The sequence below is a fragment of the Panthera leo genome, chromosome B4 (genome assembly GCF_018350215.1).
Source record: "Panthera leo isolate Ple1 chromosome B4, P.leo_Ple1_pat1.1, whole genome shotgun sequence".
NCBI lineage: Eukaryota > Metazoa > Chordata > Mammalia > Carnivora > Felidae > Panthera > Panthera leo.
The window spans coordinates 83488421-83513547 of record NC_056685.1 but is presented as its reverse complement, the minus strand read 5'-3'; the positions used below and the strand labels follow the sequence as shown (position 1 = coordinate 83513547).

The following is a 25127-nucleotide window of genomic DNA, read 5'->3' as shown; positions in this document are numbered from 1 at the left end:
GGAATGGTGGGAAGTCAGACCACACTGGACTTCCCAATGGAGTCTAGAATGGAGAGATGGGAGAAAAAGGCTGGGGAAAGGGCAGGATATACATCTAGGAACTAGGGTTTTCCAGTGGTCCCAAGTTCCAGGTCTAGACTGTGAGATGCTGCAGCTGTCGGTCAGGTACAAAGACAGTGACATCTTTTCTCTTACACCCTGTGTCCTCCTCTCACCAGACTGTCCACACGCCAGCTGGTTTCTCCATTTCACTTCACCCCACCAACCCCTCCCATAGCTCCCCTTCCCTCTGCAGAGACAGCAGCCTTAGTGATATCACAAAACCTTTATTTTCAGAAAACCGAAAGAAACAAAATCAAAATCAAAACCAATCATTTTTACCTGGCCCCTGCCCCAGCCCTCCCACCCACCCACACATCCTCCTTTTGGGGGGGCACCTGTGATGCATGCAGAAGGGGTGGGAGCTGAAGGAACCTACATTCCTTAAACAGAAAGAAGTCCTTTTGAGTCTAGGTATCCTCGTCCAAGTCAACACCACTCCCAGCCTTGCCCCCTCTCCAGACACATCAAGAAGGAATTCTGAGGTGGTGCCAGAAGGTTTGCCCTGAAGTTCCTCGGGAAATAGGGTGGCCGGGCCAGCACCACCCCAGGCCTTCACCAGTTACAGCTCATCTTCATCCAGCTTGGCAAGTCTGGCTTGGCAGGGAGGGGTGTTTGGGATTGGTGGAGCTGGAGGAGAGTCGCGAGGAGCTTGGGGGAAGTCACTGAGGGCCTGAGGAAAGACTCAAGTCAGAGGACAAAAAAAGTTCCGGAATCCACCCTCACTCCTGTCTTTTCAGTGCATGCCCTAGCCAAGCCACCTCCTCTTGCCAGGCATCTTAGATGATCCAAGACCATCAGCCTCTCCCAGGGTTGAACTGGAGGAGGGATGGGTAAGAGTAGGGCAGTAGGAAGGGGCAGACAAAAGGCAGGTGGTGGTTGTAAGGAAATATGTGGGGAAGGGAATTTAGGGATCCCAGAACAAGAGGAGCCCCCCCCCATTCTATAACAGGGGTGCTCCATTCCTCATACCTGTGTGTCCAGGGGCAGGGGGGCTCTGGCCACCTCCCCTTTGGGCAACAGCAGCAGGGAGGGGAGAGAGCCGTTGATGGGTGCTTGTGTGCTGACCTGGGCCCGGTCTCCAGGCCGGATTCTCCCAGGACTCCCCACCCTAAGCCCTCCTGGCCGCCCCAGGCTGTTGGTCTGACTCTCCCTTCTCTGATACTCAATGGGTGACTGCAATGCTGGGGCAAAGAGAGGAACAGAAGGAGAGTTACAACAGAGACAGGCCTTTTCCCTAAGAGCTCTGCCCAGACCACCCTCCCACTTTGCCCTCCTCCCATGAACTGTCAGCCAGTATAAATTGCTGGGGAGATGAAGAGAAGCTGGGGTCAGAGGGCAGGGATTGGAGACTGGGCAGTGAGGGAGGGATTCAGGAGGTCAAAGGGCCGAAGGAACATGTGGGGGAGGGAGGGTGAGAGCTTCACCATTGAGAAAGTTCCGCTGGCTTTCCAGGATCTGAGCCACTTGCTTGATCCAGGCCTGACTGACCGCAGGATCTGCAGTCTGTAGGACATAGCGCTGGATCCCACCCTCTGGCCCTCTGGAGGTCAGTGCAAAGCGGCAAGGGTCACCTTGGAGGTTCCCCTCCAGTCCCAGGCAGCTCACCTGGATTGGCAAATAGGATACAGCCCCCAAATTCTTTAGGCCCTCCCCGGTTCCTGCCCCTTCCAACAAATCCAAGAACCAGACATTCTCTCAGAGGCCTCACCCTATCCCAGGCAGACCCCTCCCTTGTCGCCTCCTCCCCACCTTGATGCTGCTCTTGTACACATATCCAGCCTGCGTTCCACCTCGTACTCCTCCTCCCAGGGCCTCGCTGAAGATGATGATTTGCTCAAAGAGGAAGACACGTCTCTCTCGACCCCGGGAGGAGAGCAGGCCGCCAGCCTCAGGCTCTGTGACCCAGAATGTGTCCTGGCCCAAGAGCTTCCCCTGAGCAGTCAGTTTCCCCTAGAACCAAAGGACAGTGGCTTTGAGAAAAAAGTGAGAAGAGAAAAGGGACACTCTCTATTCCTCCCTCCTTCCCCTGACACTCCCAACCAACCATGGGCTCAGTCCCAGGGGAGGACAATTCCCCATTAGGACGTCCCAAGTACTCAGACTGGGGCAGAAGAGCATTGGGCCTCCAGTTTCCTGTTCTATCCCCATACCTCAAACCCCCGAAGTCTCCCCAGGGTCATCATGTCATTGCAGCGCTTGGGTACAAAGCACATGACCTCCACAGCTTGCTGGGTCGCAGGTGAAGAGAGAAGCATTGTCATTGTCAAGGAAGAGGCCTCTTCAGACCATGTTTCACCTCTCAACCAGCCTCCCCGTAAAAGCCAGACAGCTCAAACCACCCAAGGAGCTGGGAGAACCCAGGAGACTAAAACAGTAAGATCCTGGAAGGATAAAAAAAAAGTATCCAGGAAGATCTGGGAGTCCTCACCTCCAGCTCTTCAGTATCCATCCCAGCTCTACTGTAATATTTGAGAAAATCCTAAGATGTAGAAAAGAAATGCTCAGGGAGGTCTTGAGGACACCCTCAGAAACTCTCACATCCTCCCCTTGAAAGCACAGGTGAGGATGCCCAGGAAGTATGGGGGGCACCTTAGGAACTCTGAAGAATGAACGAGAAAAGGGCTGTCCCAACCAGAGGTACCCCCAGGGAACAGGTGGTCCTGACCTTGAGCAACAGCTGGTATTTCATGATCCTCTGCACTGGTTTGATGAGGAGGTCATTGAGCTGCAGGCGGTGCCCTAGCTGCTGCCGGAGTTCCTGGGGACAGGGACTGGGTGGTTATGTAGCCTGCAAAGCCTGATGATTCTGTTCCCCTTTCCCCAAGGTGCCTCGGCCACTGACCTCAAAGTAGCTGTCTCCAAACTCTGACACCACGTGCTCGGACTTGGGCTTATTCTGGCAGTACACCACGTACATATGCAGCCTGCGCTCCTAACAGGGGTAAAGTTTAAGGAGAGCAGGATGGGTGCGGAGAGAAAGCCCCTCTCCAGAGAGCTGTGACCCACTCCCAAGCCCCTCCCCTCCAGGGCCCCACCCTCTTAAGCCTCACGTGTTTGATGAATAGCTGAGCCAGCCAATCAGGATCCTTCAAACACCGCTGCAGCTCCTGCAGGAAATAGCTGGAAGGGTTGGCAGGGAAAAGGCTGGTCAAATACCCCCACCCCACTCAACTTAGAGCTGTCTACCCTAGCTGTGCCATTAAGCCACTCCAAACGTTCCTCAGGCAACAGTGGGCCCATGGGTGGGATACAGAGACTACTAAACATCTATGCCCTTCCCCCTCACTCTCAGGAATCCACCACTCACTCTCGATGCCACTCATAGATTTGCTGGATGTTCCCAAACACAATCCTGTCACGGCCTCGAAGACTCTCTGGGACCCCCTGAGCGGCCATGGTGGCCATGTAACCCTGTAGGAAGGTTGGGGTGAGAGCGGGAGCGTCAGGGGCCAGCCCTGGTAGGAAAAACCCCTCCCCCACCAGAAGTCTGGGATGTAGGGGGGGTGGTGGGAAGGTGGGACAGAGGAGTATCAAGGCATCCCCTAAAATTAGCCTTGGGCAGAGGGAAAGGGCTGGGCTAGAGCTGAGAAGAGAAAAGGGACCTACCTCCACAATCTGCCCCAAGTCGTCCACATACATTTTCTCTGTCTCTACCAGTTCACTCAAGACATACCTGGGAAGAGAGCAGTAGTGCACATGGTTGATTTAGCCACTTCCTCCCTACTGGACTAGAAGCTCCTTCATTACCACAAACAACCTCAGAGGAAATTTCAAGTATCAAATCTAAAATGTGAGGGACAGTTCTCTGGAAGTTGCACAACTGGGGGGGGGGGAGGGAGCAAAAGGGAGGGAGAGTGTGGGGACACTTACATACTCCTTTCCAGAGCCTTCTTCTTCTGTTCCTCCTCACTCTCAGGGGCCTGTGATAGGGTCTCCTCCTCAGGTGGCTGGAAGGAAAGAACATCCTAGAGTAAGCAAATGGATGCCTTTTGGGGAGCTGTGCAGATCCATTTCTTCATACCTGTGTCTTATCTCCAGGGCCCTCCAACAATGTGGTCAGCAGGGTCAGTTCTGGCAGCTCCTCTCCAGTGGCTAGAGCTGGTTCCAGCATCCAGTTCTGGGAGCCAGAGGTCAAGTGTCAGAGGTCATGGACAGTAGCTACCTCTCCCCAATGACCAGTGGCCCCCAACCTGCCCTCTCTCCCAGTGTCCTTCATGGATGTCATACATGCTTCTGTGGTGCTCCCTGCTCACCTCATATGGTCCAGCCTGGCCACCGTCTGCCTCAGTTTCCACACTGAGACAATGTTTGGAATGACCCAACCATCTTCTCAGGCCACTGACTGGCCCTGGGGGGCCCGGGGAACAGGGGCCAGAGCTGAGGCCAGAGCTGGGGCCAGAGAGGGCAGCCAGACCCGAAGCAGCTGAAGCTGAGATACTCCCCTCACTGCCAGCAATGGAATAGGATTCTAATGGGGAGTGGGGGGAGAAAAGGGGCCATAGATATTACTCTAGCTCCAGATGCAGGGCCCCTAGGGAGCTCCCAGAGGCTCCTCTTCATGATGCTGAGCCCCTCTCCCCCAGGGCCCACTCTCTTGCCATCCTCATTTGAGTTGGCAGGGCTAGAAAATTTCACCTAGGCACCCTTGGAAGGAAGGACAGTAAACACCTGGGCTCCCAAGGCCTGGAAACCTCCATTCCCCCATATCCCGAGCATGGCATAGATATGGGGGGGCAGCCATCTGGGCAGACACTGGAAGCTGAGGGTGACCATCTGCTCTCCTACAATCTGCCCCCTTCCAATGGGCACAGACCATTCCCTGAGAAGGTGGGGGGGGGGGCAGCTAAAAGCCCATCAGCCACCCCCAGACTCCTCCTCCACCAGTTGCAGTAATCACTATAAAAAGAAAAGACTTCTGCAGCCCATCTCCCCAACACATGCACAAACCCAATAGAGGGGGCAAGTGAGGAGAGCTCGTGAGGGCTATCTGCCCTGGGCTCAGGAACAGAGGAGCTGTGCTTTGTCATAAAGCCCCTGCTAGACCCCCCCATCCTCATTCCTCCATTCCTCTGGCCCTTTTCAGATCTGAAGTAGATTCTCAGCAAAAGGATTTAAGGAAGATGCAGTTCTAGGCCCAAGGGGATTGTGGATGGGTTTTTCTCATACCCAGTTGACTACAAAACAGAGAGCAGAGTCTCCTGCCCCTTCCCCGATTTCCTTAACTTGAACTGATAAAAATTTGGAGGCAGACGGGATCTTGGAGATCTATTAAGTCACTTTCCTGGAAATCACAGGTTCAGGTCTCCAGCCTCTAAATCCCTAGGGTCAGCGCAATCCGAAGTCCTGAACCCTCGGCCCGCCCCCCGCCCCAACTCAACACTGGGCCGTTGCGACCTCCTCGAACTCACCACGTCCCCCCCGGGCGAAGCAGCAGCCGCATTTTGCCAGCACTTTTCGGATCACATGGGGACAGGCACAGCGACCCCCCTTGTGCCCCCCCCGCATGGCGCCCGGGCCCCCCCGCACCCCCCACCCGGGCCGGCCATGCAGGGGGAATCACGGGGGGCGGGGCGGGGACGGCGCCGGGCGCGCACCCCCCCTCCCTCCTACCCCGCTCCAGGCTGGGGGAGGGGGGGAGGGAGGGAACAGGGAGGGGGAGTCCAGGGGTAGGCGGAAGTCTGGTCTGGAGGAGGGCTGGGGGCTCTGCAGAACGGGCAGCGCGAGGCCGAGCGGCCGAGCTGGGCGGGGAGTGTTTCCGGAACCCAGTCGGTGCGTGGCCCAGGGTCCAGATGTCCAGCGGGGAGGGGAGGGATGGTGGGGGAAGCTGGGCTGGGATGCGGCAGCCTCTCCAGCTCTGTCTCCGGCCTCTCGGGTTTGGGATGGTTCTAGGCCCGGGCAGGGAGAAGGCGGGGGCCGACTCCCCGAGTCACTGGCGCTGCGCGGGTCCGGGCCGAACGGCGAGCCGAATAACAGGCCCGGCCGCGGTGCCGCCGCGGGGAGGGGCCTCTGCGGCCCAGCTCCGCCCTCTCCCTCCCGTTCCCCGCTCCAGCCCCAGCCTGTGCCGCGCTCCAGCCCCAATCCCCCTCCCCCAGGCACCACCACGTTCCCACTCCACGTCCCCACAGCCTCCGCCTCTCCACTCCAGCCTCGGCTCCCCCGCCTCGGGTTCCCCTCCCTCCTGCCTCTCGGGCTCCCGACTGCGGTGCGCTGGGTGGGGGTTAAGCCGGGCGGCGGGGTCTGCCCAGGTCGCCCCTCAGCCTCTGCGGTGGAGAAGGGAGCGGACGGATGGGCCTGGATCTGTGCGAAGACGTCCTGGGTGTTGGGACTGTCCCAAGCCGCGCAGGGGTAGACAAGCCCCCTCCCCAACTTCGGGGATGAGTGAATGGGGAGCTCTGTGGGGAACACCGCCCAGGTGCCGCCCTCTCGCCAGACCCTTCTTTCCTCCAGGCCCTAGGACTCCAGCTGAGGCTAATCACCAATTAAGGAGAAGTCCTGGAGCCTGGGCTGGCGACGAGCCAGGGGTGGGGCGTGGGGACACTCCGCCTGCGGGGGCTCGGGACCAGCTGATGTGGGGGACATACAGCGGACTAGAGGGCGAGAAGCCTGGAGGTCTTGGCAATTAAATGGGTCTCATGCAGATTAGATGCGAACCTTTATGCTAATAAGCGCAGCATTATTTGAATTCGCCACTTTGCGCAGGACCGCAAACTGTGCCCCACCCACCCCCAGCTTCTTACCGGGCAGCGGAGCCCAGGCGGGAACCTCACGTTCGCGCTCCCCTTTCTGATGCCCCTCGGTACAGTCAGACTGTGGCTCGGTCCCTCCTGGCCCTAGGTGGCTTCTCTTCGGGGGCTGTGTGGTAGTAAGGTAGTAAGATTGGTAGTAAGGAAACCGCCCTCCACGCCCAGACTTGACCTCCCGCTTTCCCTTCTTCCTTCTGTCAAATCCACATTGTTGTAAAACGGTCGCCGAGGCTGGGTTGGAGGGAGCGGTTCACCCAGACCAGGGCTATGGCCCTCTTTTGGAACTCTTAGATTCCTGCAGATTTCTGCCCTGCAGAATTCCTGTTTGCAGGTAAATTCATTTGTGGGGTGCAGACCTCCTGAAACCGCCTAAAGATACCCGACCCCACCGTGGTCCCCCTTTCTTACCCCCGCCTGCCCAGGTAGGGCGCATGCGCGCAGCATGCCCCCCATGACCCCCAGTATCCGGTCAGTGCGGCCAGGGGCGGGGCGGTCCGGGGGCTTCATGCTGGACCCCTACCCTGCTCCAAGTTTCAGGGCTGAGGGGGCACGGAAGCTGGGGGGCTCAAGGCCTGCGTGCGTCCGGGGAGTTGCTGCTGCCGAATCCGCCCCCTGCCCGGCTCCGCCCCTACTCCCATCCCAGCCAAACTTCTCAAAGGGGTAGGGTTTTTCCTTTCTCTGCAACCAAAGTTCAACAACAAACAAACCCCTCTAAATCCCGATTCAGACATGGAAGCGTCAGGAGCCCACTAAATACCTTCTCCCCAAGCGCTCTGGAGACAGAGAGACTGGGGAGATACACAGGGATTTCCCCCCCGACCACCACCCCCTTCCCCTTCTCAGCAGGTTCCGCTCCCCACCCCACCCCCACCCGGGTCCACAGAACTGAACGGGTGTGGCATGGAGAGTTGCATATTTTACTTTATTTTTATTAAATTAAAAGCTACAGTCTGGCGGCGATTCCAGAACAGGGTAAAGAGGCTCCTTATAGGGGGCAGAGAAGAGCGGGAGACAGACTGACAGAGACGGAGACACAGGAGAGAAAAGACAAGGTTAAGGTAGAAGGGGGATTATTTCTGAAGAACACACAAGGCCGGCTCCTTGGGGGCTCACACCAGCCCCATTCCCCCTCCCCCACACCTAAGTTCAGCAGTGGAGAAGTTTGTGGGGGCAGGGGGCTCAAGAGACCCTCCCTCCCCACCCAGGTCCTTTCTCAGCTTAGTCACTGGAGCACAGCACATACCAGAAAAAGCCAAGGGCAATGGAGGGGGTAGGGAGATGGGGAGTATGTACACAGGGAGGAGGGGAGCAGAGCCTTTTGCCAGAAGGGAGTGGCTCTCGCACTGCACTGAAGCACTTGGCCTGTGGGGGACAAGGGAAGGGATTGCCCCCTCCCTCTCTGAACTCCTTCCCCAGTCAGACTGGTCCCCTATTTGTGTGGTGTGGGGGGCAGAGGGAGAGAGGAGAACAGAGGCTTCCGCTGGGTCCTATGGAGAAAGGCAAGGGCCTGGCAAAGGGGACGTCCTTCAGTCATCTGTGATACCCTTGGCTCTCAGCTCTTCTTGCACCCGGGTCAGGTACGTGGGGTCCGGGTACCCAAACCTGGGAGCAAAGAGAAATGAAGGTCAGGATTAGCTGTTTTAGCTTCCTTGTATTAGCCTCATGCTCACCTTCATTCTGGGTGCCCCATTCCAGCCCCTTCCCGTCTCCCCTAAGGATATCCAAATCTGAGATGACTTAGCCCACTTCTGCTTATTTTCATAGGTGAAGCTGGGCATATTGGACCAGGTTTAATGTAGAGAAACTGGGACAGAAAAGATGGTTGAATAGTTTGGGGGTGGTCCTCTCCAGTTGGGAGGTTCCCAGAGAGAAGGGGCCCGATGTGGTTCCCTCACTGGAAATGGAGAGAAGGGGAGGAGCCAAGGAAAAGAAAACGAAGGAGGGTCGCACAGCTGGGGTCCCCCTGTGCAGCTGGTCTTGTGGTGGATGTCGTTCCAGGTGATGACATTCGGTCTCCCTGTGGTCATGGACGTGCCAATAGTGAAGGTGAGACGCTGGTCAAATGCCTTGCGGAACAGGGTCAGCACCTTGTTGCCCTCAGGGCAGTCCGGGAGGTAGGCCACCCGTGTGGTGCCAGGATACCGAACTCCTGGGTTCGGGTGTTCAGCCTGGGAGGAAGGGGAAGCAAAGTGGACAATGAGCAGCTGGGCATCTGAAGGCCCATGATGCCAACAGAGGGTCATCCTGGCCAGCTGTCTGTCTGGGGCCACCCCCAGCTAATGCTGGCAGGGCAGCAACAGGCTGACAGCTTTTCAAGGAAGGAGAGACTTCCTTGACAGGTTTGGGCAGCAGAAGCCTGTCTTTGGACAAAACCCTTACTGTTAAAGAGGTTCTTTCTGCGGCCTCAATCCCTCAAGTCTCAATTCGGCAATGAACGGATTCCCAAAAGTGACGGAAAGTAGCTGGTCCTTACTCACCAGACAGCTCAGCAGAAACGTGAAGACTGACAATAATCTATCTTGCAGCCTTCCCTTCTCCCACCTGAAAACACTCCCAGTGCTTCTTTGCCTGCCTAACCTGTTCCATTTTCCCATTACTCCTCTTCAGAGCTTCCTCATCCCTCTGCCAACCAGGACCGGCAATCACTCTTGGTCAAGCAGGAAAACACCCATAGGCTCTTGACCACTCCTGTTTTAACCTTCCACTGTCATCAAGATTTTCCTCCCTTGTCAATCTGGAACAAAGTAACGCTCTTGCTCTGTGAGGAGGGTCAGATCCCTTCGGGCTGTGCCTGCCTACACGTGAGCCACCATCTCCACGGAATTCACCTCTGCCAGGAATAGTTGATGACGTCCAAGGTCATCAAGGAAACGGTATTCAATTCCTTTCTCCCATACCTGATTTTCATGTGTGCCTTGGAGTCGTGGAATGGAAAAGCTGGGCCTCAAGGGGGACCTCCCAGCTCCAGGGCACTGAGTGGGAAGGCATGCTGGGAGACAGCAAGACTACATCACATCTAACGAACACACTCCCCCTCACCCAGTTTTCCTAGGCCAGAGAACATGCTTGGGGCACACCAAAGGAGCTTGGGCTAAACCAAAGGGCAAAGGCAGGCCATAGGTCTTCTTACCCCCTGGACACCGGGCGGGAAGACGTACTGGATGACGATGGTGCCGTACTTCTCATAGCTTGGCAGCAGGAGTGTGGCGTCCTTAGAGACCAGCATCCGCCCATTCTGGGGCTGGTTGCCCACCAGCTGCCCATAGAAGCGGCCACACATGGGACAGGCCTTTTTCACCTGCAGGGCTCGGGTGATGCAGCCCTCACAGAATGAGTGCCGGCACTTCTCCAATGTCTTGGCATTCTGAATCTCCCCCAGACAGATGGGGCAGGTGCTCTCCTGCTCTTCTGTCTCCTCCCGAAGGCGGGGAGGAAGAGGAGGGGGTAGGGGAGGAGGAGGCGGAGGAAGCCCCCGAGCCCCTGGGGGCAGGAGTGGGGCTGCTCGCAGAGGGGGAGGGGGAGGCCCTGGGCGGTGCAGCTCAGGGTGTTCCCCACCACCCCCCAAAGCTAGGCAGCCCATAAGCTCTCCCTGCCTCTGAGCTTTCTTCAGCTCTTTCTCGGCCTCTTTCAGCAGCCCCTTGAGAGCCTTCCGGGCCAGGTAGAGCCCATTAGGAGGAGCAGGGGGAGGGCCCTGCGGGGAAAGCTGGAGGACATAGATGTCAGAAGTCTCGCCGTCTATGAGGATGGACACACGGTGCTCCTCCCGAAGCCGGGCCAGCCGGGCTGGGGTCTCCTTGCTCAGGAAGTCCCACACAGGCTTAGAGACAGTCACCTTGTTCTTGCAGGTGCCTCCACAGGCTGCCATTCTGGACAGGACGAACGACACTGCCCCCAGGGTGAAAGGGACTCAGGGTGGGGGGTCCCTATTTGACAAAGTCAGTGCCTCCTACTTCAGGTTCCTTTCCAACCCTATATTACCTCTACTGTCTCAAAGGCCAACCCCAACTCCTCCCCCAAGTTCATTTTCTGTCTCCTCCTATCTTTCAAACCCCCAGCACCCACTGAAGAGCAAAACAAGTTTTAATAACTTTATTATTATCATCATCTGAGCCAAGCATCAGTCTTGGTTCTCTTTACACTCCTCCCAAGATCACAGAAATCATCTAGCCCTCCTCCCTCTGGGTGAAAACTGGGTTCTTTAAAGGGGAGGGAGACTTTTTGACCCTCCTTTTTGCTCACTTTGATCCTGAAGAGCTTAGAATTGGCATGCAGGCTCTCTCTCTCTGTCCCTGCTCCCTACTTGTAGGTTGTGTGACCTGGTAGGTGGAAAGGAAAAGGAGGGAAAGTGAGAAGCCCCCTACCCCCTTCCCACGTGCCCCAACCCAGCAGCCCATGTAACAGAAGACTGGGAACCTGGGTATAAGTTACTGGGAATGGGATTACTTGGCACATGGAATGGAGGAAACCAATTTACAGGTGAAAGCTGAAGTTCCCAAGGGAGGCACATACCTGGAAAGCCCATGGACGATGAAAGCAGCAGAAATTCCTCTTTTTCCACACTCAGCTGACCAGGTCTAGGGGGAAGGGGGACAGTAAAGGGTTATGATGACCAATGTCACTCCACCGGCAGCCCAGAAACAAATCAGAAACTCCTCTTCCATTTCTTCTCCTTCTTTCCTGCAGAATCCATTCCCCAGCCTCTCCCCAAGTTGCTAAAGATGGAACTTCAACAATGCTAACTTTCCTCTTTTCTCCTCCAGCTCTGAGGCTATGGAGAAAGCCTAGGGCACAGATAAGAGAAGTCAGGAAGGGTGAAAGCCCACACAGATGGAGGACTTTCCTGCCACCTCCCTCAGATCACATGGATAAGAAGATTTCCTAGGCTCCCAACTCCTTACCGTGCCCCATATTCCCAAGTAATTCAGCCCCTATCGCTAGGGAGACTTCTTTGAGGAGAAGTCCGTTTGGAATGCAAACAAAGTGGCAAGAACCCCTGCAATAACAAAGTTCTTACTGTCACCTTTTAAACCCAGCACTAGAGCATAAGCCTGTCAGCAACCCAGTCTGCATTTAGGGAGGGGTGGGGAATAGCAGGGGCTCAGCTGGAGGAGCCTGCTGTTTCCCCTGAGTCTTAACCATGTTCAGCTACAGAGGTGTACCTACAACACCTCCACATGTAGCTCAAATAGAAAGAGGGGCCATTAGTGTGACCTCAATTCCTAGACTGATCCAAAGGGGAGCGGCTCTGTTTGTGCCTCCATCATAGTCCCCTCAAAGCCATTTGCACCTCCAGGTTCAGAAAGTGAAATTGAAATCCTAGAACCTCAGCTCCTTCGGTCTGTCCAAGGTGGAACACCCCCCTCGCCATCAGAGGGAACCCAGGACCTAGATGTCCTTAGCTCCAAGTCCTGCTGGCACAGAAAAGGGAGGCGGGGCCACAGCTTATGCTGGGTCTCCGATTCCTCTGGGGCAACCCAGGCCGGACACAGGGCCAGTCCCTCCCTCCAGACAGAGGCCAGACAGGGGCAGCCGGGAGGGGCGAGGGTCCCTGGGGGCATCAACTGAGGCAGCCCCACCCCTCCCCCCATGACCTCCTGCAAGACCCAGAACCAACCCCCACGTCCCCCTCTCGCCGGAGCCCCCAGAGCCCCAGCACTGGGTGGGGGTGCATGTCGGCCCGATCGCAGTCCCCAGAACCCCCAAATGGAGGCCAAGGCTGGAGGGTGATAGGAAGAGGATCCGCCAGGCGTGGAGGGGGCCCCTGGCGCCGCGCGCGGGTGAGGAGGCAGAGGAGGGGGCTCAGGGGGGGCAGGGAAGGCGCGCGGGGGGTGCGAGCGGGGTCCGGGGGGCGCGCGGTGGGTGTGGGGGGCGCCGGGCTCACCTACCTCTCGTCAGCGCCGCCATTGCCGGTCACATGACTGAGGCTGTTGCTGGGATGACGGTCTGGGCCCTAGCAACAAGGGGGGGGGGAGACCCCGAGAAGGTGGGGGGGGGGAGTTTGCAGAGGGGGTGCAGACCGAGAGAAAGGGTAGGAGGGAGGACAGCACCCGCTTCTCCCGTACAGGTGATAATCACCGTTTCCTCTGACCCCCTTCCATGCAAGAGCCCCTGCCCTTCCGCCCCAAAACAAAAATGGAGGCGCTGTCCCAGTCTTTGGAGGGAGGGGGTGGCGTGTGGAACCGAGGGTAGGAGGTTAAATCTCTTGGAGACGCCACCCTTCTCGCTTCCCCCTCCCGGGAGGGGCCCTCTGCCTTTGCTATTCCAGCCAGCTGCGTGGCGGCTTCAGCAAGCTGGTGGTGGATGGGTGGGCGAGGAGTGTCGGTTAGGTAGGTGGGCAAGGGGGCAATTTTTCTGTGATCCTTATGCTAGAAGGGCCTTTGAGGACTAATTCGGGAAGGGAAGAAGAGTCATAGTAAAAAGAAAAGCACTGGTTCTGAAAAATAAACAAACCTCAGGACTAAACTATTTCAATTCCTTCCCTCATCGCTTGCCTTTTCCTAGGTTGTTACCTTCTGTGACCCCCACAACCTGCTCCCAGATGGGTGTTGGTAAGTGCCTCTGATTTTTGTTTCCACAAACAGGGATACTGAGGCCAGTGCCGAATGGGAGGTGAATACATTTTTTTTTTAATGCCTTGCGGGTGGGGGGGGGGGATGTCAAGTCTATGGTTTAAATAGAGTTAAAAACTCTCAAAGAAAAAAACAGCTCTGTTCTGTTCTGCTTCCCACATCAGAGCAATCTCCGCCCCCAGTCCAACTCACTTCCCTGGGGCCACATCAAGCCAGGTTTTTCCACCAGCCAAAAGACCTCATCAGCCAAACAGTGCTGGATCTCCCAGACTGGCAACAACCTCTGTTTATCCACCCCTTTCTTCACTCCCCCTCTGGGCTGGAGGGTTGGTCACTTTTTTCTTTCCCAGGACCCTGCTGTCCTCTTCCTGCTCTGCAGAGAGGATATCTTTCCCAGGAAGCCTGGGGGACACCCAGTGCCTTCTTTTAGCTCCTTCATGCGTGCTTTGAGAGGTTCACTCACCTTTACAGGAATGGGTGTGTGATCAAGCCCAGAACCCTGGGGGAAGAGGGGCAGTCACATCATCTGTTCTCCCTGCCCCAACCCATAGCTGAACTCCCACAAAGCTGGAGAGTAAGTTTTTCATTCCCATGCACACCCCTCACAACCTTTTAAGTTCACAGCTATCTATCTAGAAAGCCACATTCTTAGTTAGGAGCCTAACACCTTAAAGATCAATTCTTCATCTGGTCTCCACACCCCTAAGCACAGTGTTCCTCAGGAAAGTGGGGGAGGGGAGGCATGCCTGTGAAGGAATATGGCTTCAATAAGTTACTTCCTATACAATGACAGCAATGGGAGTAAATACACAAGATCTTTTTTATTAATTAATAAAACAAAAAAGATGAAAAACAGAAGCAACAAATGAAGACCATACTGCTCATGATACATCAGCCACATGGTCAGAAAACCAATTTCTAAAGAGCAACAGCTGCTGGTGTCACGGAGTTTTATTGCATTCAACAGGGGAAAGGTAGATGGTTGGAATGAGAGAGACCATCAGGCCCCTGACGGGAGATATTATAGGGGCTCTAATCTTTAGCCGTGGACTCCTCTTGTTACTTCCTCTGGAGCAGAAGATGGAGGAGAGAAAGGAAGTCTCTTTTATGACTGCATGACTTCTTGTGAGATCAGTCCAGCTAGATACAGAGCAAAGAATCTTTGCATCCCCACAGGCCAGTCGCTGGTGCCCATCTTTATGTTAAAAAAAAAAAAAAAAAAAAAAAGCGTAGTAGAAGCCGTAAGGGGGATGGAGGGTAGCAAGAATGGCTGCCTTAGCCCCAGAGGCATTAGGGGGAGGGGAGGCCACTATCTGGTTCATCAGGGTCCTCTACATTCTGAGACTATCACATGTCATTTCAACTCTTTGGAGGAGGCCGGGTGATTGAGTTATGGCTCTGACTCCTCTCTGGGGGTGGAGAGTGAAGATGACAAAGAAGGCCATCTGTCCCCTGGGAGACACAGTAGCGGTATGGGATGAGAAAGAAAGGAACAGAGTGACAAATCCAACTGGAAAAAGGGTTTGAGAAGGGGCTGGGAAGGAAATGTTAGGCGCACACCTCCAAGGACTCAAACTCTCCAGGGCCCAGGGGCCAATGAGAATGGAGGCCCCCACACTGGAGACCTTCATCCTCTTGAAATGACCAGGGTTGACCCGGGTACAGATATTCCCCCCTGCTGGGAATAAAACCTCAGGGATGGCTAGACATGAAGAAAGGAAATCTAGCACTGGGAATGAACCTTATACCCTGGCCCATCACCCCAGCCTCCAGAACTGCCCACACCCCCACTGAAGGGTTCCAGCCCCAGGAGGCATGGGAGGTCCTGGTGAAGAGCAGCAACAAACATCTTCACCCAGACTTGAACACTTTGGTCATCTCTTGGCTCTTGTGCCCAAAGTACTGGGGTGGGGGGCAGAAGTGGGGTGAAGGAAGAGGTTGGAGAGCAGTCAATTCTTGACAAAGACCTCCAGTTCCCCACATAATCGCGACTCCTCCTGGATCCCACCTCTGTGAGGTGCCAGCCGGCTCGCCACTCTCCACCCCATGTGTGTGTAAGATGGGCCACATCCCATCACATATGTGCATGCCAGCACCCACAACTGTAGTATCTTGAAAGTCCTCCTTCCCAGGACCTCCTGGGAAGGAGGCATGCCACAGTGAGTTCTATAAAGTTATCAGCAAAACTCAGACACTCTTAGTGTATCCCATGCAGCAAAGTGCATCCGGAGTAGCTTCTTGAGCCAGGTCCATCTGTCCAGTCAGGTCCTGAAGATGGCAGAGAACCCCCTTCCCCCATCACCTCCTATGTTATAGAAACAACAGGACATGTACAAAGATCAAGGCACTTGGGAGTGAGTCAACATTAACACTCTCATGAAGCAAGCAGACTTCTTGGGGGGGAGAGAGAGAAGGAAGAAAACTAGACGGGGAGATAGGACAATGTATTTCTGAGGGCCAGGAAGAGCCTACTCAACAAGATGGAGTTATCTGAATAGAAGGAGCCTGTAGCTAGTATTTAACAAAGGAGGAAGAGAAGAAACAGTGGTCAACATTCCACAATTCCCCTAAGCCTCTCACAACCCTGCCACCTTGAACATAAAGCAGCAGTCAGCATGGAGTCAGGCAGTCTCTTAGGCAAAGATGTTGGTAATAAAATCCAGGAATCTCTTAGCATACTGCTCAGGATGCACAGTGGAGATCTCTGCCCCAGCCTGTGACAGGAGATAGGGAACACGGTGTCAGGCCACCCTGACACCTCTCCCCACTGCCTACCCTCCGTTCCACTCCACACCACTTCCATCCCCAACCCTTTGTCCTTTTGCCACCCCACTGCTCCAGCACAAAAGGCTCCCTGTTCCCAAACAGTCAAGACAGGAAGGCTTTGGGGAACCCTCACCCCATGTTTGACGGTTTTGGCCGCATGAGCTGCTTTCTTCTTGGCATCATATTGTGTCAGGATGTCAATGAGGCCCATAAAATACACCTCCTTCTGGGGGGCCCCTGGGGAAAGAAACCAGCAATGAAGAGCATGTGTTGTCCCAATTCTCTCTCCCAAAGAAGCAATCAGATCTGTTTTGAAAAGCTAAGCAGCCTTTCCACCCACCACCCTGGTCTCTGTTCTACAAGGCCAAGCCCTCCACCCCCCCCCCACTCCCCCCACCCCCCCTCCCCGCCCTCCACCCTTAATATTCCCAGAACCTTTCTCACCCTCAGCACTCCGGATGGCGTAGACATCAATGAAGGACTCAAACTCTCCAGGGCCCAGGGGCCGATGAGAATGGATGTAGCCGCCAATACCCTCAGGGGAGGTGCCATAGGAGCCCACGAGCGCAGGTGGTCCCATCAGGCCACAGTCCCCATCCCCCTCTGACTCCTCCTCCCGCACAGGTCCCTCCTCCTCTGGGTCCGAGCCCCGAATGATGTCATGGATGCCCAGCAGAAGGCTGTAGTCCATGATCTTCAGCTGCACTAGGAACTGAGACCCCACTGAAAAGTCAGATACCTCAGATCTCCTTCCCCACTCCCACATACCACCCTTATACCTCCACTCCTGAGCTTCTGAGGCCCTCTTGGTGGAAGGAAGGATGCAGATTGAGGGAGTATATCATTGCCCTTTAGTACATAAATGTCCTGGTATCTGAGGTCATCCTTTTAACTGATTCCAGCCACCCCATCCACGGGTCACCTCCAGGAGTTTTTCATGTCTCAAACCCAACTCCCCTACATGCAGAGAACCCAAAGAATAAAAGGAAGGGGAGCAGTTCCCTCAGATTGTGAATGGGAGAAACAACCGCCCTGTGGGGAGCTAAAGGAAGCAGCTACTTCCCAAAGCACCCCAATCATCACCTCCACGTCTCTCTTTAGCTTCTCTAGAAATACTTTCTTCTCCTCTTCACCAATATAAACTTTCTGGTTCTTGTTGAGAAAATCCATATCCTTAAGGGTGGGCAATTCTTTAACCTGAAAATAAGTAAAGGGACACCTTGGGAATATATCCCTCTCCCCAAGGTCTCAGAGAACCATGCTCTACCTGGGGCTCTACATCTAACTCAGTGGCTTTGAGGGGAGAGAGATCTTACAGCCCCTCTCTGACTCCACACTGCAATGCTGCCCCAGAGGCTGTTCTCAGCTCTAGTGGCTTCTCCAGACTCAGTCACTGCAGCGGTACCCCAAATCACATCCCATTACCTTCTGCTTATGGCTTTCAGTCAAGACCCCTCATGCTGACTTTTCTTTTTTCTTCTTAAGCAAAAATAGCTGCTTGATACAAAGAACCCGGAGTGGGGGGTAGAGGGTAAGCATTTTACTCTTAAAGTCTGTCATCTTCATCCATCCCCAAACCTTCCACAGGAAATAACCTATGCCAGTGAGAAAGCACCTTTTTCCACTGCGCATTCCAAACATTTAATCCCTGGATCAGCACAGGTTTACATCTCTCTTCTTTTTGGCGGTTTAAGATAAGAATAAGTAGCTGACGATCCCTACCTCTATCCTAAAGAGATCCCTTTATCTGCCCTCCCTCATCCCTCACCCTATCATCTAATATTAGTATCACCTTTTCCTTATCGCTGGCTTCTCGGGACACTAGGGAGCCCTGTGGAGAGACCCAAAGATCAAGTCAGCAGAAGTGGCTAAAAGAATAGTCAGGATCCAGCTCCTAAGACAAGTACTCAAACCCACAGTCTTCTTTCCTTTGAAACGAACCATCGAAGTGCCCTCCCAGGCCCTTCCCCATTCTCAGGCTATCAGGAGCCTCTCCCTCAGCCCTAGCTATCCTCTTCTTACCTTGAGGTCATACTTCCTGTGCACAGGAAGACGGTGGCTAAACATGTTGCGCATCACAAGCATGTAGCTGTCTTCGCTGTCCACGCTGACTCGGTACATCCCCAGGAACTGGGGCAGCAGTGTGTTGCCATGGCACTTCACGATGTACTGGGGTAGAAGGGAGGAAGGAATGGGGAGAAGCTGAGCAGTAAATGCATAAACAGCCCAGGGACGGGAGTTCAAATACCACCGTTCCAGGGTAGGGCAGACAACTTCAAGTAGCGAGATTACGAGGCCAAAAGTGGTGGGGACTGTTACAGAGGCCTGCGGTTATCCACGCCGCTCGGGGCTCCTCGTCTCCTCTGATGTAGTCCATCTGTAGAATGTCTCTTAATCTGACAGTGCCTTCTCTCATTTCCTCTTCATCACTCTTTGAGATGAGGAAGGTAAGAATGATCCTTATTTTAGACCCTCTTTAAGTACAAGGGGTCACAGAACCAGGATTAGAAATGACATCTGCTTACCAATGAAGTGATTTTACCTAGATTAACATTTCCTGGTGGGCTAGATTCCTGTAGTAAAAATGTTTGCATGGTGGCCTCTTTCAGGGCTAGCCATCTCTCAGTATTGCTGCCTACTTCTCTTCAGAGCCAGCCTTCTCGGAAAAGTAGTCCGCAATCAACCTACTTCCTCTCGTTTACACCTCAAACCAGTAAAATCAGATCATACCCTCGGTTTTCCTCTGAAATCTCTCTACTCCTCCCTTCTTCAGATCCCTCAGTTGCCAAATCCAACAAGGATTCTAGTCATTGTATTTCAAGTAGGTGGCACCGGATCCCACTGACCAGTCTCTCGCCAGAACTCTCTTCACCCTGAGCCCCACTCTGCCACTCTTCCAATTCTCCTCCTGTCCCTCCTCGAATCCCACACAGAACAAAGCAGGGCATCCGGCGATTCAGAGTCTCCTTCATGGGCTCCTCTCTCTACTTGCTCCTCAAGGTTCTATCCTCAGCCTTCTTTTCAGGTCTTCTCCACACATTTCCCTATCAATAACCTCATCCATATTTACGGCTTTCATTACCATCTACTCACCTGTAACTCTCAAATCTACACTTCTACCTTCCTGAACTCCACTCCCCAACCACTTACGGGACATCTATATCTGGAAGAACCGTAGAAACCCTGCATTCGACACATCTAAATCAAAGCTGTCTTCTCCCCAAAACCGGTTTCTTTTTCTGCTTCCCAACTGTTAATGAGTGGACACCCAGTCATCCCTAACCAGGAATCTGGAGGCATCTCTGCCTGAATTCCCATGAGTCTCTCACAGGTCTTCCTCTGTGTGTCCACTGCCATCCCTCCTCCAGCCTTCGTCATTCCTCACCTAGACTGTTATCGTTACCTCCTACTTGGCATCTTCACTCAAGGTATTCTTTTCTCTAACCCATTCTTGAAAATGCACTCACAGGGCTATTTCTAAACAACATACCTGTCTCAGAGCTCTGTGCCTTTACGTGTTTTCCTCTGCCTCGAATGCTTTCTTCCACCTTTCCCGTGAGTCCATTCTAGTCTTCCAAGACTCAACTTCTATGCTATTCCCTCTAAAAATCTCTCCCTGAACCTCCCAGTGCAGCTCTTTCCCCAGGTAAGTTGGGATGCTCTTCCTCTGCACTCCCACAGCATTCTCTACGTACCTCTACTCCTGCACACATCTTGCTGTGTGCTAATGCTCATTTCCTACTCTCTGCCGTTAGACCAAAAGATACTACAGGGTCTCTTCCTCATTCACTTCTTTCTCTACTGCCTAATGTAGGGCCTAGTAAGAATAGACATCCAGTGTTTGTTGAATAAACCAAACATTTTTCGAGTCTTTCATTTATTCCTTGCTCGTTGACTTTGGGGATATATTTCTTCGGTAGGAAGATATTCAGTGTTTTTATCACCAAAATATTCCAGAAACTCCACATTCCAAGTTAATCTAATCAGACAGAATAGCCTCCCTAATCCCACTTAGGACTGGATGTGATCATGGCTTCTCTCCTCCAGTTTATCCCCAATTGTGTGCTTATCCTGATTTTCTCTTCAAAACCGCATTTATTCCTGACAGTATATTTGGCATTAACACTTCACCTAATTCTGGCTTAGTCTACAGTTTATACTTTGCTGTATGTGTGCCCTTTACATATCAATCCACAGTGCTTTTCGATTATAAATGCCAAAGGAGAAGGAACACGTCTAACTTCTCCTATTTAGAAAAGAACACAACGAGGTATTCAGAGGCTTTTTATGAAATTCCTCCTTTTCAAATACATGATGTCAAGTGCTTCTTGGGAAGCAAAATACGTTGCAGGGAGGAGAAGGGATAGGAAGTCTCCCAATGTGCTCTAGCAGCCAAACTATGAATAGAGAGGAAGGGGAAAGGATGAAGCTGGAAAGAGGCCTGACCTGGTGGTAGTTGGAGAGGTTGCTATGCATGTCAGCAATGTCCTCACTGGATACTTCTTTGATGACCAGAGTTCGATCATAGGAGATAAGGAAGCGACCATCACTGCCTTCACTTTCACTTGGGGGACTTCGGGTAAGGGATACCTGGGGACACAAATAGGCCAGAGGCTCTTTTCCTCTTTGCATGGAGATGCAAGTCATAGGATAATGGTCAAGTGAATGTGCCTGAAAGTGGATAAAACCCTTGCATAAAAGGTTGAGCTGGGGATCTTAATCTGATGACCCTACTATGGAGTGAATGATAGTGAAAGCAAAATTTTTAATGTGGCCACATTTTCCCCCAAGGAAAGGGTAAGTGGCTTTCATCAGATTTTTGAGATGCCTGTGACCACAAATAGGTAAAGAATCAGACTTGTCAAGGCTCTCATATCTCCAAACATGACCGGCCCAAGGAGTTCCCCATTTGTTAGGGAGAAATGACTCCCCTCACCCGAAAACCCGAGTAATCTCACCAAGTAATCTTGGTCATCAATGCCAAATCGATCACGGAGGTTCCTGAAGACCTGGGGGCAATACTCCTTGAACTTGAAATGACTAGGCAGATTTTCCCTGAAATAAGGGTTTTCAAGGCAAGAAAACAAAGTTAACAATATTACATTTATACAGGGCTTGACAGTTTACAGAGCACCTTCATACACATTACCTTATTTGAGTCTCATAAAACTCTTGTGAAGTCCTTTAAAGGGGTATATTTTTTCCTTTATTTTATTCCCTATATTTAAAGGGGTATTTTATAGAAGGAGAGTCTGTAGCACAGGGTGGTTGAGGGGCCTGCTTCAAACACATGGCTGGTAAGCAGCTTAAACAAACCAGGATCTAATGCACAGCCAAACAGTAGTGTTTCCCAAATCTCATGCAAGTTCGAGACATCCTAAAATCGGCAATAGGTGCCACAGTTTTGAATGGCATCTTTTGATACCGGGAGCACTTAGGAGACTCAGATATTTCTTTCAAGCAGTCTCTATCAGAAGGCTAATGGTAAGGGCATCCAAATATATTTACTCTATGGTATCACCAGGTCAGATGAAAAACAAACTAGTAGAAATATTCCAGCGTTCTCTACACTGGTAGTCATTACAATGGTTTCTTTGCACGATACTGAATTTCTGCACTGGGAAGGAGGTTAGAACATAGAATTTGTAAGTTGCCTTCCACATCTAAAACCTTCAACTCATGGCATCTTAACTCTTAAACTTACATAATACTCTCTTCTGGGAAGGCTGACGTGAGAAGACCAAGGATCTCCACATACCTGTGGAAAAGGTGATTGTTGACCTTGATCTTGGAGCTAGCCTTAAAGTCATCTGGCAGCAGCATCACTGGGGGAGGCACCTGGCTGAGCTCATTGATCTGATAAGCCAAAACAAGAATAGGGAGCCAGTGAGTAGGGGTACGGAGAGCTACTTCTACACTGTGTCTGGGCAAGAGTCACAAAAGGGCAACTCAAACCTCATTCCTTTAAAAACACTGGTTATGCAACTACTTGCCAGAGGTGAGAGAATGCGTTGACCTCTTCTGCTGCCCAGCAAGGACTGCAGTGAGCAACCCCCACACACAGCCCCTCACACTCCACCCCCGTGGAACTTCATGCTCACAGCAGTCATTTTATATTAGGCAAACCCTGTAAGCAGCTCAGGACTATTTTTAAAGCTGTGAGAAGTTCTAAAGAAAAAAAAAAATACCCTCAGCAGACTCAAGACAAACAGTTCCATGCTCCATTAAAAACAAAACAAAAGGCATTCCTTAAAGTACACAAGAGTGTTAATGGGACTCCGGGGAGTCAACAGCAACAAGAATGAGATGTCCACATCCTGCAGGAGGCATCTCCTTACAAACAGGACCAGTCCTTCCAGACCACCCTGACCCAGGTCTCTCTAGTAGGTCCCCACCTGCCTGGGTGTAAGGTAAAGAAGAGCAGCTGATTCTAGAGGGAATGCAGGTGGGCGGAAGATAAGAGTTCATTAAGGTATCTGTTCCTAAAGTCAAGCCAACCCACGGCCCAAAGGAGGCGAGCAACACATGCCCTCCCTGGCCCCCAGAGCCAACCATCTGCTAATTTTGGGTGGAAAGGGAGTTCCTGTACTAAGAAATCCCAAGGAGATGTGTTTTCCCCCCAGCGTTGCCATGGTACTGCTCACCCACCTTTAACAGTGCACTTATCACATGACTCTAATGGCTAGTTTATGTAAATTCCCCACCTAAATCATGAGCTTTTCAAGGGCAAGGACCAGCTGTAATTGTCTGCATCTCTCGGGTGCCTTGCTAGCATAATGTTTGGCACAAGGGGTCCTGAAGTGTTTATTAAGTGAATAAATGAATGCCTTGCCTAACTTTACTTGATCATTCAACACAGGTTATGAAGTGCAGTCTAACCTAAATCCCACAGATTTCAGTGAAACTGTGCTCCTCTCGTTCTCAGTAGAAAAGGAGGGCAGAACATATTCCTCCAGGGTGGGGGAAAAAAAGCCACTTGAGATTCCCAGCCTAAAATTCAGCTACAGTTCTTCATGCCCCTCCTCGCCACCTGCTGTTAAGCAGGCTGAATCATCACTAAGACATATGTTCAAGGAATTCTCCATTCTAGACACTTGAAGTAAATGTGTGTTGGCTGGAGGGTGGGGTGTTGGAGCTAAAGTATATATACCTGGGGAAGCTGAGGCAGGTCTCATGTAACACCCTCTATCCTTAGCAAAGGAAAATCCTCCTTGTTAAGCTTCCCAAAGGGATGGATGGGTCACCTGGAAGGTACGTATGAGAGGCAGCCCTACCTCCATCTGCTTTGCCCATCCCAAGTGCCTTAGCCTGGATACTCTCTAATTAAAGATATTACCACCCAGGAGTTGGGAGCAGTCCACAGAACCACAAATGCAAAAGGGAGCTGGCAGACCCCCAACGACATTTTAAACCCCAAATTAAGGAGGGGACAAAAACTGTATTCTCTTCACCTCCTGCCATGACTGTAACAATTCAAGGAAATGCATTCATAAAATATTGCCTGTTACATTCAAAGTCACGGCATCCCTCCCACTCCAGATCTGAGGGAAAAGGGGCAACAGTTGTGCATCCTGCACATGAGTAAAGAAAAAGAGATTCACTGGCCTCTTTGGCCTCCTCCTCATTCCCAGGTCATAGCCTCTACCTGTTTCTAAAGTTCACCATCATAGTGTCCCCAGGACCAGAGCTCCTCAGCCATCTGTTTGGTCAGAGATGTCCCCCAATTACACCAAACGCCATCACTCCAGCCAGCAACGGGGATGCAATTAAGACCAAAGAAATATACCATACATAAGTCCTAATGAGGCTGAGGGTGGGTAGCTTCTCTGAAATGTTGTACCTCTGGAAGGGAAAGGAAAGGACAAGTAGGATCAGAAAGTCCAGGAAAGCCTGGAACTTCCCTCAAAGCCAAGGTTCCAAAATCAAGGACAGCAGCTGGAAAGGAAAGCGAACGATCCCCCTCATCCAGCTACCTTCCCTGCTCCCCTTCCACACGCACACTCTCACCGGAGACCTCTCTACCACCAACCCTGAAAAGCCACTCCCCCTAATGTCCTTCCAGCTGATGCCGGGTCCGGGCCAGTCTCTGTGGCCTGGGGCTGAGGCTGGACCCGGCAGGAAGAAGGGAGAAAGTTGGATTTCAGGTGGAGAAGGCGGAACTAGGGTGGTGGAATGTAGGGCGGAGGGGAACCAAAAGCCTACATTTCAAAAACCAACCAACCAAGAAACAACGTCTAAAACAAGATACGCCGGGGAACACCTGAGGTTTGGTGGGCAGGGACCAGGACAGCCGCGGGGAAAAGTGGCAGCGCGAGGGGCTCCGCAGGCGGGAGCGTGGAAACAGGGACGCCCGGAGGAGCACGAGCAGCTGGGTTTGGACGGGGCTCATGGGGGGCTAATGCCAGGTCTCACCGAGTGGGCTACGCCCCACAGGAACACGCCCACCAGCGGGTCGGCCGCCCGGAACACCTTCACCTTCTGCTGCACGAAATGCTTCTTCTTGGTTTTGGAGGCGAAGCCGAAACCCGGGCCCGGGGCCGCTGTCGCCGCCGATACGGTAGCCGGCGGGACAGAGGATGACGCCATAGTCTCCCTCTCCGGAGGGTGCACCCGACTGAGTGGAAAACCCGAGCCGGCGGCGAAGCAGGCTCCCGACCCCGGAAGCGGTGCTCACCTGCGCCGCCGTCACGTGACCGGAGGCTGCCCCGCAGGCGCGCAGCAGGGCGGTGCGGGACTGGCTCCGCCCCCTGGCGCCAGCCCGGCCCCAACGTCCGCGCGGTGGGTGGGCTCACCTGGCGCTGGGGGCGGACGCTCGGAAGCCGTGTTCCCTGCGGGCGGTGGGCTGTCCGCCAGGCCCGGACCTGCCACCGAGGCGATGGGGACGCGACCTGGGCAGGCCTGATTCACTCCAGGGAAGGAGTGGGTGGGGCTCGGTTGCTGCAAAGTC

The 25127-nt window shown here is 53.3% G+C and overlaps 3 protein-coding genes across 10 annotated transcripts; all 3 read right to left on the bottom strand.

The window, feature by feature from the left end:
- Window positions 1-423: 423 nt before the first annotated feature.
- Window positions 424-7436, bottom strand: ARHGEF25 (Rho guanine nucleotide exchange factor 25). Of its 2 annotated transcripts, XM_042946999.1 has the most exons (16): window positions 7254-7436; window positions 6840-6954; window positions 4356-4570; window positions 4124-4219; window positions 3973-4049; window positions 3709-3775; window positions 3410-3513; window positions 3153-3222; window positions 2945-3034; window positions 2768-2860; window positions 2531-2581; window positions 2253-2330; window positions 1852-2052; window positions 1527-1707; window positions 1072-1283; window positions 424-772 (listed from the first exon to the last, which is right to left on the bottom strand). In XM_042946999.1, exons 1-16 carry the CDS (start codon window positions 7350-7352, stop codon window positions 662-664), a joined length of 1860 nt encoding a protein of 619 aa, XP_042802933.1. In that variant the 5' UTR covers window positions 7353-7436; the 3' UTR covers window positions 424-661. The 2 variants fall into 2 exon arrangements, with proteins under 2 accessions (XP_042802933.1, XP_042802934.1); XM_042947000.1 differs by lacking the exons at window positions 6840-6954; window positions 7254-7436 and adding an exon at window positions 5511-5607.
- Window positions 7437-7749: 313 nt separating this feature from the next.
- DTX3 (deltex E3 ubiquitin ligase 3) lies at window positions 7750-12974 on the bottom strand. Of its 5 annotated transcripts, none has more exons than XM_042946997.1 (6): window positions 12731-12966; window positions 11355-11419; window positions 11085-11161; window positions 9976-10711; window positions 8796-9013; window positions 7750-8447 (listed from the first exon to the last, which is right to left on the bottom strand). In XM_042946997.1, exons 3-6 carry the CDS (start codon window positions 11111-11113, stop codon window positions 8372-8374), a joined length of 1059 nt encoding a protein of 352 aa, XP_042802931.1. In that variant the 5' UTR covers window positions 11114-11161; window positions 11355-11419; window positions 12731-12966; the 3' UTR covers window positions 7750-8371. The 5 variants fall into 5 exon arrangements, with proteins under 5 accessions (XP_042802931.1, XP_042802932.1, XP_042802928.1 ...); XM_042946998.1 differs by having other exon boundaries at window positions 9976-10730; window positions 12731-12965; XM_042946994.1 differs by lacking the exon at window positions 7750-8447 and having other exon boundaries at window positions 8455-9013; window positions 12731-12795; window positions 12908-12974.
- Window positions 12975-14217: 1243 nt separating this feature from the next.
- On the bottom strand, window positions 14218-24901 carry PIP4K2C (phosphatidylinositol-5-phosphate 4-kinase type 2 gamma). Of its 3 annotated transcripts, XM_042946992.1 has the most exons (11): window positions 24593-24848; window positions 21939-22036; window positions 21139-21235; window positions 20627-20770; window positions 18203-18349; window positions 17973-18011; window positions 17264-17377; window positions 16625-16892; window positions 16314-16417; window positions 16006-16128; window positions 14218-14609 (listed from the first exon to the last, which is right to left on the bottom strand). In XM_042946992.1, the coding sequence occupies exons 1-10, from the start codon at window positions 24764-24766 to the stop codon at window positions 16048-16050; spliced, it is 1266 nt and encodes a 421-aa protein (XP_042802926.1). In that variant the 5' UTR covers window positions 24767-24848; the 3' UTR covers window positions 14218-14609; window positions 16006-16047. The 3 variants fall into 3 exon arrangements, with proteins under 3 accessions (XP_042802926.1, XP_042802927.1, XP_042802925.1); XM_042946993.1 differs by lacking the exons at window positions 14218-14609; window positions 24593-24848 and adding an exon at window positions 24855-24901 and having other exon boundaries at window positions 14632-16128; XM_042946991.1 differs by lacking the exon at window positions 14218-14609 and having other exon boundaries at window positions 14632-16128.
- Between the last annotated feature and the right edge of the window lie 226 nt (window positions 24902-25127).